General features: G+C 39.2%; 1 protein-coding gene across 2 annotated transcripts in view; it reads left to right on the forward strand.

Annotated features, from left to right (window-relative positions):
* The window catches only part of LOC132834522 (V-type proton ATPase subunit C 1-A-like), a 68,894-nt gene that overhangs the window by 28,955 nt on the left and 22,437 nt on the right, over positions 1-17,502 (forward strand). For both annotated transcript variants that reach the window (XM_060853445.1, XM_060853450.1), the window contains exons 7-11: positions 2,309-2,400; positions 6,908-7,006; positions 7,101-7,169; positions 9,979-10,071; positions 13,683-13,776. In XM_060853445.1, coding sequence (XP_060709428.1) covers positions 2,309-2,400; positions 6,908-7,006; positions 7,101-7,169; positions 9,979-10,071; positions 13,683-13,776 — 447 coding nt within the window. The remainder of the gene's footprint in view (positions 1-2,308; positions 2,401-6,907; positions 7,007-7,100; positions 7,170-9,978; positions 10,072-13,682; positions 13,777-17,502) is intronic.

Consider the following 17,502-nt stretch of genomic DNA (forward strand, 5'->3'; position numbering starts at 1 on the left):
CCTGGGTTCAATTCCCTCCTCAGGCAACTGTCTGTGTGGAGTTTGCACATTCTCCGTGTCTGCGTGGGTTTCCTCCGGGTGCTCCAGTTTTCTCCCGCAGTCCAAAGATGTGCGGGTCAGGTGAATTGGCCATTGGTAAATGTAGGGGAATGGGACTGAGTGGATTGCTCTTCAGAGGGTCGGTGTGGACTCGTTGGGCCGAAGGGCCTGTTTCCACACTGTAGGGAATCTAATCAAAATTCACATGTGCACCCTGTATCTCTTGTTGTATGTATTTATTGCTTAGTTAGTGGCTAGTGCTGTATTCATTTATGCATTGGTACCTCCTGTTCCTTTCAAGCATTTTATGTTGCTATATTTGTGGGTTCATCAATTCAATTAGTAAGAACCCACTTTTCGATTGAATTGTTAGTTCACTTGCTCTTTTATTACTTGATGAAGTCATTAATAATTGTGGTTCTCCATAATTGTGTTAATTTTCAGGTGCCTGCTGAGCAAACAATTTATTGATTCAGTGATAAGCAGGTTATATTACAGTTTTCACTGTGATGCACTGTTCATTAATAAACTCCTAGCTATGCCTATGTTCTATGTCTTAACTTGAATGGTCCTTCTGCAGCGATATCATATCAAACAAAACTAATAATATATTTCTTTGCAATTTGAAAGTCTAACGCTTATTATGTTCAAGTTTAATCTCCATGTTATAGTGGCAGCTTCTGTTCTGCAGCACTTTAGGTTATAAAATTATTTGGGAACACTGAGATAAGAATTATCAATATTGTACAGGTCTTAACTCTCCTTTTAGACATATTACATATTATTGATGCTTACCTCTAAATACTTGTTTTATAGTTAAAATGTTTGATATCCCACCTTGATATTAGTCTCCCAATATCATGTACCTTCTTTGCAGAGGCTAGTTTTAGTAGCCTGTTTTATCAATAGTATTCAGAAGCTGTCAGTTAGAAAATGCACAATATCCCCTTTCCATTTAATTTCTCCCATCATCCCTGTAGAAAAGAGTCTTCCCTGAGCTTTGTACCTGCTCACAGTCTCACTGAGTGAATTTGTAGGTGCAAACATTCATCACTTTGTTGCATTGGTATTTTCCTGGCACTTTAAATAGTGACAGACGTGTTTGTGCAAGTGAACAGAGCTTTATTCAGTTAAAGAATGATCCTCACAACACAAACCCATGGTCAAGATTTCCCCCTCCCTGGAGGTGGCAAATTGGCCTGAAAGAGAAATTCTGTCCTTCTGAGCACCTCAGCAAATTACATGCTGGGGCTGACGGTCCACTGGGGACGTCCTTTACTTACCAACAATTAAAGTGGTTAATTATAGGCCACTTCAAGGCCTCAATTCACCACCTTCCTGATCCCTGGCAAGTGAAAAGACTGAGTGATTTCCTGCCGGCCAAGTTGGATGAGCGGCCTTCAATTGCCCCGATCTGGGAACACTCAGAGACGTAGATGACAGGCACAGAGGTGGCCTCTGAAAGTGATAGCCCTGTCCTTGCCTTGGAACCCTTGACTCCTCCCCAAGACCACAAGAAGAAAATAATCCACAACATCTCGCCAAATGATCTCCTGAAAACTAGGCCTTGACAGGTGGACTTTAGGACCCAGAAGTTATTGACCTGTGATTTGGCAGTGTTGAAGCCTGTGATGTGACAAGATACTTACCATTATTTGCCCCTTAGCCATCTAACATGCTGTCACTATACCGCCCCCCCCCCCAAATATACTGCAGAAAATAAATGGGGAAATTCTGCCTTATGTCCTGGCTGCTGATAGAAGAGTTTAGTTTGGCTCTGAAATTGGCCACAACTCAAGCACTAATTTTCAGTGTAATATATACATGAATAATGGCTGCCAAAATGATTACCAGTTTATAAAAAAAAACCTTTCAATTGTTTTCATATTGGGGCCAAAACAGATAGATTGGCACTCTGTTACTGCACAACACTATTACTGCTCATTCTAATCATTCTGCTCACTACATCCCTTCTTCATTTGTCTGCTGCAGTATCTAGATGTTGGCTATTTCTTGCCTACTTTTAACTATGTACCCAGTATAGCCAGAAACAGGTCACCAGAATGGTGATGTTGTATCTGATATATTTTAACATACTGTATGTTCCTTTCCCTTAAAGGTGTATTTCTTTGGATTACAAAATGGCTACTACTCGTTTGATTCTTTTACAAAGATAAAAATTACATTAGAAGATATCAACCATGAAATATTTAGCAATAATAGAAGCAGTAAGAGCAAAATAACTGTTCCCTGTGTTTCTTACTTACAGCAAATCTCGCAGATTGACACTGATTTAAAGTCCCGTGCAATGACCTATAACAATACCAAGGGAAATCTACAAAATCTGGAAAGAAAAGCAGTGTATGTAAACTGGGATCTTTACTTAGTGAATCTATACATGTTGGAAAATTACAAATTCAAATATTTGGAAAATACACAATTCATATCTTGCTATTGAGATTTGCAAAAAGCAATGTACTATGTATCATTGTGGTACAGATACCAAAATGTGGTGGAGATTGGTACAATTATAATATTTAAAAGGAATCCAGGTAGGTACATGAATAGAAATGGTTTAGAGTGATATTGGTCAAATGCTGGCAAATGGGACTAGATTAACATAGGATATCTGGTTGGCATGGATGAGTTGGGACTGAAGTAGTTTGTTTCCATGCTGTACAATATATGACTCGATGACTCAGTACTGACATTTACTTCATTTCTACCAATTATGCCTGATGTTATAGGCATTATAAAATTAATTTTCAACTTGTCTGGAGAACTGACCTAAAAAGGAAATCAAGAAGGTGTAAAACATACAGCCGATCCATTACTGCAAGCCTCAGCACATTCTTGTCATTTCCTTCCCCTCTCCCTTGTGAAACTTGAAAATTAATCTATATGATTGAGTTATTATCTAAAGCTACTGAGACCCATTTAAAATGGGAGTTCCCAAAGAAAAGTCCTCAGCTTGGATAATCAATAATGCACATAAAAAATACAAAATATCTAGTAAAACTCAGCAATTCTGGCAGTATCTGTGGAGAAAAAGCAGAGCTAATGTTTTGGGTCCCTTCCTACAGAAATTCTGAAGTAGGGATCACTGAACCCGAAACGTTAATTCTGCTTGCTCTCTATTGATGCTGGTGGGACTCTATTCCTCTCATTATTTTGTATATCTCAATTAGGTCCCCTCTTCTCCTCCTTTTCTCCAATTCAAAAAGTCCGAGTTCAGAAAACCTCTCCTCATAAGATAGGCCCCCCAGTCCAGGCAGCATCCTGGTAAACCTCCTCTGAACCGTCTCCAAAACATCCACATCTTTCTTATGATAGGGCGACCAGAACTGGACACAGTATTCCAAGTCTGGTCTAACCAAAGTTTTATAGAGCTGCAACAAGATCTCACGACTCTTAAACTCAATACCCCTGTTAATGAAAGCCAAAACACCACATGCTTTCTTAACAACCCTGTCCACTTGGGTGGCCATTTTAAGGAATATATGTACCTGCATACCAAGATCCCTCTGTTCCTCCACACTGCCAAGAATCCTATCCTTAATCCTGTACTCAGCTTTCAAATTTGACCTTCCAAAATGCATCACCTCGCATTTATCCAAATTGAACTCTATCTGCCACCTCTCACCCCATCTCTGCATTCTGTCAATGTCCCGCTGCAGCCTACAACAGCCCTCTATACCGTCAACGACACCTCCAACCTTTGTGTCATCTGCAAACTTGCTGACCCATCCTTCAATCCCCTCATCCAAGTCATTAATAAAAATTACAAATAATAGAGGCCCATCAGCTTCCTTCGGTCCAGCCCGTCCATGCTGACCAGATATCCCAACCCAATCTAGTTCCACCTGCCAGTGCCCGGCCCATATCCCTCCAACCCTTCGTATTCATATACCCATCCAGATGCCTTTTAAATGTTGCAATTGTACCATCCTCCACCACATCCTCTGGCAGCTCATTCCATACATGTACCACCTTCTGCGAGAAAAAGTTGCCCCTTAGGTCTCTTTTATATCTTTCCCCTCTCACCCTAAACCTATGCCCTCCAGTTCTGGACTCCCCGACCCCAGGGAAAATACTTTGACTATTTATCCTATCCATGCCCCTCATAATTTTTAAAATCTCTATAAGGTCACCCCTCAGCCTCCGACGCTCCAGGGAAAACAGCCCCAGCCTGTTCAGCCTCTCCCTGTAGCTCAAATCCTCCAACCCTGGCAACATCCATGTAAATCTTTTCTGAACCCTTTCAAGTTTCACAACATCTTTCCAATAAGAAGGAGACCAGAACTGCACGCAATATTCCAACAGTGGCCTAATCAATGTCCTGTACAGCCACAACATGACCTCCCAACTCCTGTACTCAATATTCTGACCAATAAAGGAAAGCATACCAAATGCCTTCTTCACTATCCTATCTACCTGCGACTCCACTTTCAAGGAGCTATGAACCTGCACTCCAAGGTGTCTTTGTTCAGCAACACTCCCTAGGGCCTTACCATTAAGTGTATAAATCCTGCTAAGATTTGCTTTCCAAAAATGCAGCACCTCGCATTTATCTGAAATAAACTCCATCTGCCACCTCTCAGCCCATTGGCCCATCTGGCCCAGATCCTGTTGTAATCTGAGGTAACCCTCTTCGTTGTCCACTACACCTCCAATTTTGGTGTCATCTGCAGACTTACTAACTGTACATCTTATGCTCGCATCCAAATCATTTATGTAAATGACAAAACGTAGAGGGCCCAGCACCGATCCTTGTAGCACTCCACTGGTCACAGGCCTCCAGTTTGAAAAACAACCCTCCACCCCCACCCTCTGTCTTCTACCTTTAAGCCAGTTCTGTATCCACATGGCTAGTTCTCCCTGTGTTCCATGAGATCTAACCTTGCTCCCATGGGGAACCTTGTCGAACGCCTTACTGAAGTCCATATAGATCACATCTACTGCTCTGCCCTCATTAATTGTCTTTGTTACTTCTTCAAAAAACTCAATCAAGTTTATGAGACATGATTTCCCACGCACAAAGCCACGTTAACTATCCCGAATCAGTCCTTGCCTTTCCAAATACGTGTACATCCTGTCCCTCAGGATTCCCTCCAACAACTTGCCCACCACCGAGGTCAGGCTCAGTGGTCTATAGTTCCCTACCGCCGTTCTTAAATGCTGTTGGAAACATTGTAAAAATCCTTAAAAATGTTACACATTATTGAGTGAGGTGTAATTGTGTTTTTAACTATTTTAATTTCATAAATACTACAAAATGCCCTCACTAGCTATAAGAGCTGATTTATATTTGAAAAGTATCAAATTTCTTCATAGTAAAATATTCACATTTTAAAATGAAGCTGCTCTCTTTTTGCAAAAGATTATTTGCATGTGGATCAGAATGGAAACTAAAATAAAGATGAACATAATAATTTATTTCACGATCTGTAAATGTAAATAAAAAGTGAATGGTTTCAATTAGTTTAAGTTCCTGGTTTGCCGTGTGTGAATAGACCCTGATGTGATTGACTGTTAAGCTTGCTTGCTGATCTCATCGCTGCTGCACAACAAGACATTCCCTTGATTTGATTCTGGATTTTAACTGAGATTAGGAAAAGGAGAAGGCTACGGCACAGAGATAACTAGATCTTTGCGGCAACTTCTTTTAGAATCAGTGGTGATGTACTTGCTTCATTGTCAACTGCAAAAATAGTAAATTATTTTCTAACAGTGATTAGTAGAGGTTCTATTAATGAAATTATTTCAAATGCTTAAAATAGTTGGTTTGTTCAAATTCGATTCTACGTATTTTTTATCTATAACATTTAAGTGTGAGAAAAGGAATGATTTTGTTGTTATTGTGTTTGGGTGCACTGTAATTCTTGGCTGTCATTGTCCAGAAAAATGAAGAAGAAAAAATTTATCAAGTTAAATTAATAGAAAATTGGGAAAGCTTTATAAAGTAAAAAAATGAGGTCTGCAGATGCTGGAGATCACAGCTGCAAATGTGTTGCTGGTCAAAGCACAGCAGGCCAGGCAGCATCTCAGGAATAGAGAATTCGACGTTTCGAGCATAAGCCCTTCATCAAGCTTTATAAAGCCCTGGTTAGACCACACTTGGAATATTGTGTTCAGTTCTAATCGCCTCATTATAGGAAGGATGTGGAAACTTTAGAGGGGGTGCAGAGGAGATTGGCCAGGATGCTGTCTGGACTGGAGAGTGTACGTAATGAAGAAAGTTTGAGGGAGCTGGGGCTTTTCTCATTGGAGCGAAGAAGGATGAGAGACTTGATAGAGGTGTACAAGATGATGAGAAGCATAGGTAGAGTAGATAGCCAGAGACGTTTTCCGAGGTGGAAATGGCTATCGTGAGGGGGCATAATTTTAAGGTGATTGGAAGGAGGTTTGGGGAGATGTCAGAGGTAGTTTCTTTACACAGAAAACGGTGGGTGCATGGAATGCATTGCCAGCAGTGGTAGTAGATTCAGCTACATTAGGGACATTTAAGTGACTCTTGGATAGGTACATGGATGATAGTTAAAATGTAGGGTATGTAGGCTAGTTTGATCTTACAGTAGGATAAAATGTCAGCACATTGAGGGCCAAACTGCCTGTACTGTGCTTCACTGTTCTACATTCTATGTTAGCAGTTAAAATAGGATCCTCCTGGCAAGCTGTCCTCTCCAGAAGATCTAATGTGCCAAAAGCATATGATGATGCATGGTATATCAAAATGTATAGGAGAAGAGATTGACACTTCATCTGAAACAAAACTAGAACATGATAAAATGATGAGCCGTAGCACTATCTTTGTATCTTGCATGCAACAAATGTTGTCTGATTTTATTTCTCATTCATGTTTTTCCAGGGGTAGCCTTTTGACTCGTACTTTAGCAGACATTGTAAATAAGGAAGATTTTGTGTTAGATTCAGAGTATCTCACCACTCTTCTGGCCTTTGTCCCAAAGTAAGTACCCTGAGTTGGTGCATTTAAGCTTTGATTATCCTATAATGTGCTTTTATAATGAGCTCTTCTTTATGTTGCCCTTATTATGCATTAGGTCCAATTATATTAACTGGCAAAAGACATACGAGTCCCTTGCTGACATGGTGGTTCCTCGATCAACCAAGTAAGTTGAGAAAGAATAGTTTGCTTATGTTGAAAAATGTGAATTGTAGCTTGAGGAACCATGTTAGTCAAATCATTTTCCATTTAGTGTTTGAACAACAGGATGTGTTGTTTCTACTTTTCTACTTCTCTTTAACCTGCAAGGTTGACTGGCAGGTGGGCAGACAGGGAGTGGTGAGGAGAGAAGGCATGCCATTGTGGAGGGCTGGAGGCACAGGGGTTGAGAGTTTGCTGGCTGTGATGAAGCAGAAAGGAGATTGTAGGTGAGTGGAGAGGAGACGGAAAGATAACAGGAGGTGGGGGACATCAATAGACCAGGCTTTGGTGTTGATGGAAAGGTGATTGGGAGTTAAGAGGAGGTTGGAGCAAATGATTGCAGACTTGTGTGGCTCTGATCAAAGGGGCTGGTCTGATTTCAGCAAGGTTTTCTGATTATGTGGATGGAAGTGGGTTTCCTCCGGGTGCTCTGCTGTCCTCCTACAATCCAAAGGTGTGCAAGTTAGGTGAATTGGCTGTGCTAAATTACCCATAGTGTTCATGGATGTGTAGGGTAGGTACATTAGTCTGGGGTAAATGCAGGGGAATGGATCTGGGTGGGTTACTCTTCGGAGGGTCAGTGTGGACTTGTTAGGTCAAAGGGCCTGTTTCCACGCTGTATGGATTCTATATCTTCTACAATTGTCAGCTTGTTTGGCTGGGGAGAAGCTGTTCCAGCAGCAGCAAGACTGCAGTTTTCTCTTCCCTCACTCTGTCAGATCTCCCAGGCCCTGAAGATCCGGCCTGCAGTTGGTATACTTCAAATTCACCTCAAATCAGAGTCGGCCTGCTAATTAAAATCTTTAAATAGCATAGCTTCCTTGAGATAAGGTTAATCACTCTCCCCCAACATGCCTTTGTCAAAACCAGGTGTTGGTGCATAGTTGGCTGTTTTCGCAAACCTCTCCCACCCTTTGTTGAGTGGGAGGTGGACTAAACTCGAGTCATATATTCAAATAATTCACAGAAGAGAACAAAGCAAAGGAAGAAATAGTGTTTTAGTTGAAACCTTCTCCTACCAACCATTGACTAAGTAGCTGTTTCTGTCTTTTATTTGGTTTAATCTCTGATCTAAATGCTGCCAGTATAATGCCCAGCAGTTGTTCATATATTTAAGTCTGTTGGATATTGCTAAAATGAAGAATCATCAGCATTATAGGTAACAGATTTACCATTGACGGTAAATGATTGAAAATTATGGTTGGAAAACTCTTGAACTGAGCTGTAAATGGTATTAGCTGCTCTTTTTCATTTATCTCCCTGTCATGAGATATCTGCCTGTAATTATTTAATTTTATTAAACCAATTATAAACAAAAACAAAAATCAAAAAACACTTCTGCAAACATATCACAATGTGACCTATTTATGCATGCTGAGAATACTACAAGGCAGGAGCCATTAACTATAAACGTTGCAATATTGTTTGCACTTTAGCTACTGAATAGTGGAATTTTCCCTTCATGCATTATGAATGAAGGTAAAATTCCAGACAAGGTGAATACATGAACCAATAAAAAAAATCTGAGTTTGATTTTTCTTCACTCTTTTAGTGCATTCATTGCGAAAGCCATCCTTTGATTAATATTCCAAATATCAGTTGTTTCAGTTCCTAAAATAAGAGACCATATTTCTCTATTGAAATGACAATAATGTTGGGACAAACATTCGATGAACAGCAGCTACCAGGTACCTACTTTGGGTTACAGGTCAGGAATTTGCACCATCTAGTTTCTCAAGGAATGAGAGGAGAATTAGAAGCGGTATTTTAATGAGTTGAGGCTTTAATGTGATACAAGTAAATAGAAACAAAGCAGTCACAGCTCAAAGGTGAGATTCTGAAATAGTATTTCAGGCTTCAGGGGAAAATTGCAAACACTTTTCTCCATGCTGAGATTCTGATTCTTGTTTCATTCTCTTATTTTTCCATCTTTCTCTCCAATGCTCACACCACACCAGTCGGGGAAATTCCCACCCATACAGAAAGGTCATTGTCTAAAGGTAATATTCCATGTTTCCCACTTAAGCACAAATATCGGCATAGATTTTGCTGTAGCAGGGCATCTGTAGAGATCTGCCATTAATTAGACTTGTTAGTGCATACTTTGCTTTAAAGTTATTTTTGTGTAAAACTGCTCAAGTTTAACTCATAATAGTGCCAAGAGAGAATGATGCAGATCTCTGCCTAAAACGCCTGGCATTTAGTGTACTAACGTCCACTGCCTGACTTTCCAAATTTTACCACTCAGATGGAAAAAAGAATGGAAAGTAAAAATTTCAAAATCATCAGAGGCTGAAAAACTGAGTGGCAATAACCAAATACTCTTTGTTTTTTTGGAGTTTGCTATTTTTGATACAGATGAGGAAGATGGATGTGCCTAAGCTATTTAATGTGATGTTAATTCAAGTATCCTTTGTGAACGAATATGCATCTTGTTCCACTGAAAGTAGACTCTGGTCAAATATTGCAATGAATTTCCTGAAAATAAATACAAAGCCAAAGCTTGCAAATGAATATATTGCACAATTAAACAATATTCTTCACCATTAACAACTCAAGAACAATGGGGGTGGCATAAATCTACTTAAATGCATTTACAATTTAAATGTTGCAAATTGACCCATCAGGGTAAAATGTGAATTGTAAGTGGCATTGGATTTTTCTCTCAGCATGTGTAAACTTCCACTTCTGCATGTGCTCTTTTGAATAATCTATTTGAAACCATGAACTGGAAGTTTCTGCAAAGTAAATTCACAAACCTTTTTGATGCACAGAATGATCATAGAAGATACAGAGGGAGCCCTCTTTACAGTAACTCTCTTTAAGAAAACTGTGGATGAATTCAAAATCAGAGCCAGAGAAAACAAGTAAGTTTGAAAGCACTTTAAATGGTTCTATCAATCATAATTTGAGTCATCTTCCTTTAGTGTTTTACATCGGAATAAATGATTGAATCATAAATTTGTGACGGAAAATACAAAGAGATTGATTTTCACTTTCATAAGCCACTCAGTTCATTCCGTAAGTTTTTTTTACCTCCAATGCCTTATCAGTTAGTACAATGTATGCTCTGGGAACTGGTGGTGCGCATGCTGAAAAAAGTGCAACAATTTATTTTCATATTCAGAAATAAACACATTCAGACATTGAATACAGGGAACAATTTCAAAGTTGTGGATGATGCAAAACTTGGAAGAATTGTAAACTGTTAAGAGGACAGCATAGAACTTCAGGAGAACATTGACAAGTTGGTGGAGTATGTGGATAAGTGGGAGATAAAACTCAATGCTGAGAAGTGTAAGCTGATTTAGGTAGAAAAATTGTGGACAAACAATATAAAATAGAGGGTAAAGTAGACAAGGTGGTGCAGGAGCGGAGAGACCTGGGCTTATACATACACAGATCATTGAAGATGAGAATGCAGGTGACGAAAGCAGCACACAAAGCATGCAGAGTCCTAGCCTTAATTAATAGGGTCATTGTGTATACGAGCAGGCACGTTATGCTGAACTTATACAAACCCTGTCTAGACCCCAGCTGGGATATTGTATACTGCTCTGGGCGCCACACTGCAGGATGTGAACACATTTGGAGAGATTTATTAAAATGGTTTCAGGGATGAGAAACTTCATTTATGAGGCTAAATTGGAGAAATTGGGACTATTATCTTCAGAGAGAAAAGACTAAGAAGTGATTTGGTAGGAGCTTTCAAAATCACAAAAGATCTGGATCGCATAGATAGGGAGAAACTGTTCCTGTTTGTAAAAGGATCGAGAAGGAGGGGGCACATATTTAAAGTGATTTGCGAATGTGGCAGATCTGATGTGAGAGATACCTTTTCACAACAAGAATGGTTTGACCATCAATCTACCCAAACCACAAAATTTCTATGTCCTTATGAAGTTCCATTTCCTAGAATTTCATATTAAATCCTAGGAAATGGCACACCTGTAAATTAAGAAGATACTCTTTCTGCCAGAAACATTTAAATGTTTAATTTGCAATGCAGCCTTCATCGTCCACTGTGCATCTATCAACGTTTACTTGTTGGGAATAGATACAGAAAAAAGGTCTGTGCATTAGAGTCAGAGAGTAATAAAGATCGAAAACACAGAAAAAAGCCAGTCAGAAACAACAATTTATCTACTCTAATCCCATTTCCAGCACTAGAATTGGCGGTGCAAGTGTACATCTTGTTACGACACGGGGTAAACCCTCCTGCTTAATTTAAAACCAGCAACACAGAAAAAAATTATCCTGTGTAGTAACCTGTAAAAATTGAGTGGCCAAGAACTATTAACGTAAAAATTAACAACTTTATTTATTAAAGTATGAACAGAGAGTAATTAACTAACCATTATTTACAATTTCTTCCTCTAACCTATCTTTTAGCTTCCCTTCTACTACACTAGTCTGATAAAACTCCCAATTAAAATTTACAAAACAACACTTCTTATCTCAACACCAGGCAGCAGTAAGGTAAAAACAAGGACTGCAGATGCTGAAAACCAGAGTCTAGATTAGAGTAGTGCTGGAAAAGCACGCAGGTCAGGCAACCTCTGAGGAGCAGGCAACAGTAGGGTCTTGTCTTCAGATCTTCCTGTGTCTTCTTTTCTCCTTGTTAAGAATTTTTGCATCACAGGTTACTGATCGAAAAAGGACTTTTAAGAGAGTTTTTTTTCAAGCAGTCTCTTACATGCTAGGATGTGGCAGATCTCTTCTCAACTGTTCAATTTTCCCTGGTCTTATACTCCAGAGCATTGGATTGTGTCATTGGCTTTTAAGATTGTCAATATACTCAATTCAAGCTTGATTGGAGTTTGATATGTTTTGGGTGTAATTTAAACTAATTGGCTGAATTTGAATTTATTTTTGTCTCCAAGCAACAAACTAATTGAGTGGTTCGACCCAGTGTTGCATTGTTACCATATTTGAGTACACTTGGTGCTGGGTCCAGTAGCTTTGTTGCTTTTAACTTTCTTAAAGGTAAACCTACATTTTCATAACATTTAAGAAATATTTAGATTGTTATGAAGGTTTCTACCCCTACCAGCCTTGCAGGCAGTGAGTTTCAGATTCCTATCACCCTTTGTGAAGACGTTTCTCCTCACATCATGGAGTAATGCTGGAATAATTATTGTGCTATTACAATTAGTGTCATCAAAGGCTCTTTAATTCGGTTGATTGAATTCCTGTCTCTGGCAAGCAAGAACTCTTCATGTGCAAGAAGCTGTCTCAACAAATATTGAAAAGAGGTGGCAACATAAGGCAACCAGAACTTTCACCCACTAGAGTGAATTTGCTATCCTGTCTTTTACTAAACCTGCTGACAGTTATCTGGGAAATTTCCTCTGAATATGTCAAATAGACTTACTAAAGGGATTCCTTTGGCAGAGTTCATGTCATTATGCATGTCCATCACAACTCTTGAAGGTGGAAGCTTTCATGAATGAGTTCTGTAGGTCAAAAATTCTCAGAAACAGATATTGAAGAACATTTATGATGAAGGGGCAAGCAGTTATAGCCACCATCTTTAAAAAGACTATGCGGTAGAATTTTATCGGTACTACCTGCAGGTGGCAATTCAATGACAGGGTTTACCATCATTTATGTTCATGTTCCCCAAGCTACTTATGATTGAACAACTCCTTTTCAAATCCATAAGTAGTCATGAATATCATGTATGCTACAATACTGTATCATCCCACAATCTGAATGAGCTGCAGTGTAAAGTTTTAATAATATTTTAAGAGAATGGGTATTTGCTGACAGATATCAGTGAGGTAAAAGTGCCTGCTTCTTACTTCAAAGTCAGTCTACCCTATATGATGCTTCAAAACAATACTTCTAAATCATTCTACATGAAGGACAACATTTATTTTGTCAGTGAAAAGAGGATGGGATTGCAGAATGTGATTCTCCCAAAAGATAGATAAACATCCCAACTAATTAAAAACAGAATTTGACTTATTCAGTGGACCTACAGAACACCAGGGTAGTCTGAGACTACAGCTTTGTGCACCTGCCCAAGTGACAGTGCGCCAGTGCAAGGGGCTGCAGACGCAGTTATCTTATGTCGTATTGCACTGTAAGGACTTTTATCCAAAATGCTCAGGATCTTAAGCAGTGGCAGGTAGTCCTGATGATTACCAGGCGGCGAAATAAGGTTGAGAACCTAACCTGTCTGTGTGGCTGGTTTGTTCAGTAAACAATTTCACATTATTTCATAGCTCCACCTGGAAAGACTCCACAGATCCCAATGAGAACCACTGCTTTATATCATCTGCTTGAATTTCACCCCCAGCATTTCAATGGAAATATAATTGATTATTTAGTAGGTGGGCAATCCACACTGTCAATTACAGACTAGGTGATTGAGATACAAATCTATTCCCAGTTCCTTTCACAATTGAATTATTATATGAATTCAAATACTACTCGCAACAGAATTTTTTTTTAACAAGTTGTTCTCTGCAAGGTTTATAGTACGTGAATTTAACTACAGTGAAGAGGAGTTGTACGCTGAGAAGGAAGAAATGACAAGACTAAGTGCAGACAAGAAACAACAATATGTGAGTACTGTTATCCTGTCAGAAAAATCAAATGTTCAGAACTTGAAATAGATGAACAGCAAATGTCACTTCTTTATGGTGCACCTTTAGTAGTTTTAATGCATTGCTATTCATTAAAATGTGAGCTGTAGAAAACAATTCATACAGTGCTACATTACAATTTGTAAAACATGCTAATTTTAAAACAATTTTACCAAATTCTAACCAAAAGCAACAGGATCTGTATTATCTTATGTAAAATAACATTTCTTGTTCCATAATAATTTTAATGTTATTAATGGTCACAATTTGGATCTTGCAATCTGAAGGGAAAATGACACATACTTATGTTTTAAACGAGTATCAGACTTATACAGAGGCAGATTATCAATGAATATAGTTATAACAGACTGTAACAGATATTAAACATGCAAACGTTTTACACTATCCAATGGGGATCTCAGTTTCATGATTAAATGTATTTCTGGTGATAACATTGGATAGAAAGTGTTAGCAGAAAATTCTGCTGGGGTGCTCCGAATCTCCTGCTGTAAGCAGACATTTTCTGTCATAACTGCCATTTCTTTGAAGATTCCAGTGACTTCCCACTGAACTTCTTGCAAGAGATCATATGAGGAAAGGTTGAGCAGGTTGGTCCTCCAGCGACTCATAGTCAGAAGAATAAGAGCTGATCTTATCGAAGTATGTAGGGTTAAATCATCCTGTTCCCAGAATGTTAGACAGTGAATATACGACTAAATATGTGCATTGGGACACTGTGAAATTCAGATGCCCAGACCTAAGTGTAAATTGCCTGGGAAGTTTAAACTTCTTTTTTTTAAAAGATATTTTTATTAGAAATTTAACATTTTTACAAGTTTACAAAAATAAACAAAACTCTCAAATACAAACATTGATATACAATTAAATCAAATATACAATAGTCAAAATTTAACAAAGGAAAAAAAATACCGAAATAGAACAAAAAACAAAACTCAACTTTCTACTAATCTAACCTACAACTAACCAGAGTGTATACTTAAGTCTCTTACATGCTCGGAATGTATTAACATCAAATGTAATAAAACCCGTATTCGTGCGGGATTCCTCTCCCAAGGGGCCCCGAAGCAGCCAGGTTTGTAATCTCCATTAAATAAAAGCCCTTGTTAGGATGGCCGAAATATCTGCATTTATGTAATTCAAAAAAGGCTGCCATATTTTATGGAATAATTCGGTCTTTTGGTGCAGCATATTTGTAAGGAAGTCAAGGGGAATACATTCCATCATTAATCTGTGCCAATTTGAAAGTCCAGGGGGGCCCTCAGCCACCCAGTTCACCAAAATATTTTTCCTTGCACAGAAAGAGAGAATAGAAAATAGTCTCTTCCCGTGTATATCCAGGGAGGGTAAGTTCGGAAAGCCCAAAAGGAGAGATATAGAGTCCACTCTAATTTCCGTTCCTAAAATTTCTGTCAGGGTACTTGCTACTTTAGTCCAATATCTACGGATCTTATGACAAGTCCATAGGCAATGTACAAGAGTACCCACCTCTATTTTGCATTTGGGACACATTGGAGATGCTCCTGCCTTAAATTTTGCCAATCGAGCCGGTGCTACATGGGCCCTATGAAGTATCTTCAGCTGGATAGCCTGGGTTCTGTTACAGATAGTAATTCTTCTAGCATTTTCCCAAATATCATTCCACATTTCTATCGAGATTTCTAGTCCCAAATCCTGATCCCATGTTTTAAGCAGATTGTCCATATCTCCCGATACTTCATCATGTAGTAAATGATAAATAGTACTGACGGAGGATACCCCCACTGATCGTAGGACATTACATTCTCTATCTGATTTATAAAGACTATCTAATAACGTAGTCTTCTTCTGTATATAATCTTGAATTTGGAAGTATCGAAGTTTAAACTTCTGACAGGCAGTTTCCTGCTACCTGGGACCCTGCATGAATGGCCTCTGACTCTGATTTAGAGTTGGATACAGTGGATAGTTCTGTGGTACTTACCTGAATAGTTACTTAGGAAATGTTAAACAGGTTGATTGTAGTGTAACACCTGGGTAACTCTATAACTGACCTCTACATCATTGCTCTGACTCCAGATCATCTCCTAACCTGACTACCCACTGATACAACTTGATTATGTTCCTTAATCCAACTACTCCAAATCAGTTGACTATATATATCCACACCATCCAATGCACCTATCCTGCCTCTGATCGCCTATCTCAGACCAGCCTGCTCCTTAACCTGACAACCACATGACTATCTACTAATTCCAACTCAATCCGACTAACCCCCATTCCAATCCGACTATCCCCCATTCCAATCCATCCTGAACCAACTCTGTCTCCTTGCCCCAATCAAATTACCTTGGACTTGACACAACTAATTCCCAACCACCCAAGTACCCACTGATGTGACCCAACTACTCACTGGCCACTCTGACTACTACCTCAGTCACGTAACACCTCACAAAAACCAATCCATTGTGCATACTCAACCAACCCTTCTCACATGCCTACCTATCTACCCACCTCACCTACTCACCCTGTCAGCCATTCACTCACATTCTCAAAACTGGACTTATAAACTTACCTTACGATACATGTAAACTAAGATGTGGGTGTGTTTAGCCTTCCTCTGTCTCTACTCCACTCAGATGGAGTTTCACAAGGGATGCTGTGCTGCACATTTCTTTGACAGCCAGGATCGTAAAATTCTAGAAGAAATGTGCTGTAGCGTCAGATGGGGAACTGTTAGAGCACAGCAGCTCTCCCTTAAAGCATAGTGGCTATCCCTTAACACACGGAAGATATCTCTTAGAGCACAGCAGCTATCCCTTGGAGCATTGTAGCTATCCCTTAACACACAGTAGATATCTCTTACAGCACAGCAGCCATTCCTTAGAGTACAGCAGCTATCCACTCATCATTGCTGCAGCTTGGAAGGTTTGGGCCATGAAGTCCTGAAATGATTTAAAAGGATGGATGTGAAGAGAATGTTTTCCCTGCAGCAAAGTCTAAGATAAGGACTCACATTCATCCAAATTAACTAAGAGGATTATCAGTCTGTGAAATGCTCTTCTCCAGAACAATGGAGGTTGCTTCATTGAACACATTCAAAGCTAAATTATGATTTGGAGATGCCGCTGTTGGAGTGGGGTGTACAAAGTTTAAAAAGTACAAAGTTCATCAGGTGATGAAGGAGCGACGCTCCAAAAGCTAGTGTGCGTCCAATTAAACCTGTTGGACTATAACCTGGTGTTGTGTGATTTTTTAAAGCTAAATTAGGTAGACTTTATATTAAGAAGGCAGCCATTAGTTATGAGGATAGACAGAAAAGCGAAGTTGAGGCCATGTTGAGAGTAGTCATGGTTTTATTGAATGGGGTAACCTTGAGGGGCTGAATGGCTTGCTCCTACTCCAGCTTCTTGTGTTCTTGTAAGATTACCAAAATATACAAATGCACTCAGCACTCAAACATCTCACCGATAGTCAACCTGACAGAAATAAATAACTTACTGAAAATGCACAACAAAACGGGTGATCAGATCGATTCTATTGGACTTCTTGCCCATCAATATCAAGAGATTTTAATTTTACCCTTAAATATTGCTGGATTATATCATATCTTTGCAATGGCCTAAACCCCTGCCCTCAGGTTCTTGTGGATTTTGGGGCTATACTCCTTCTATTTCCTGCACTCCTAAATTATTTCCCTGTAACCAT

Source organism: Hemiscyllium ocellatum, chromosome 3 (genome assembly GCF_020745735.1).
Source record: "Hemiscyllium ocellatum isolate sHemOce1 chromosome 3, sHemOce1.pat.X.cur, whole genome shotgun sequence".
NCBI lineage: Eukaryota > Metazoa > Chordata > Chondrichthyes > Orectolobiformes > Hemiscylliidae > Hemiscyllium > Hemiscyllium ocellatum.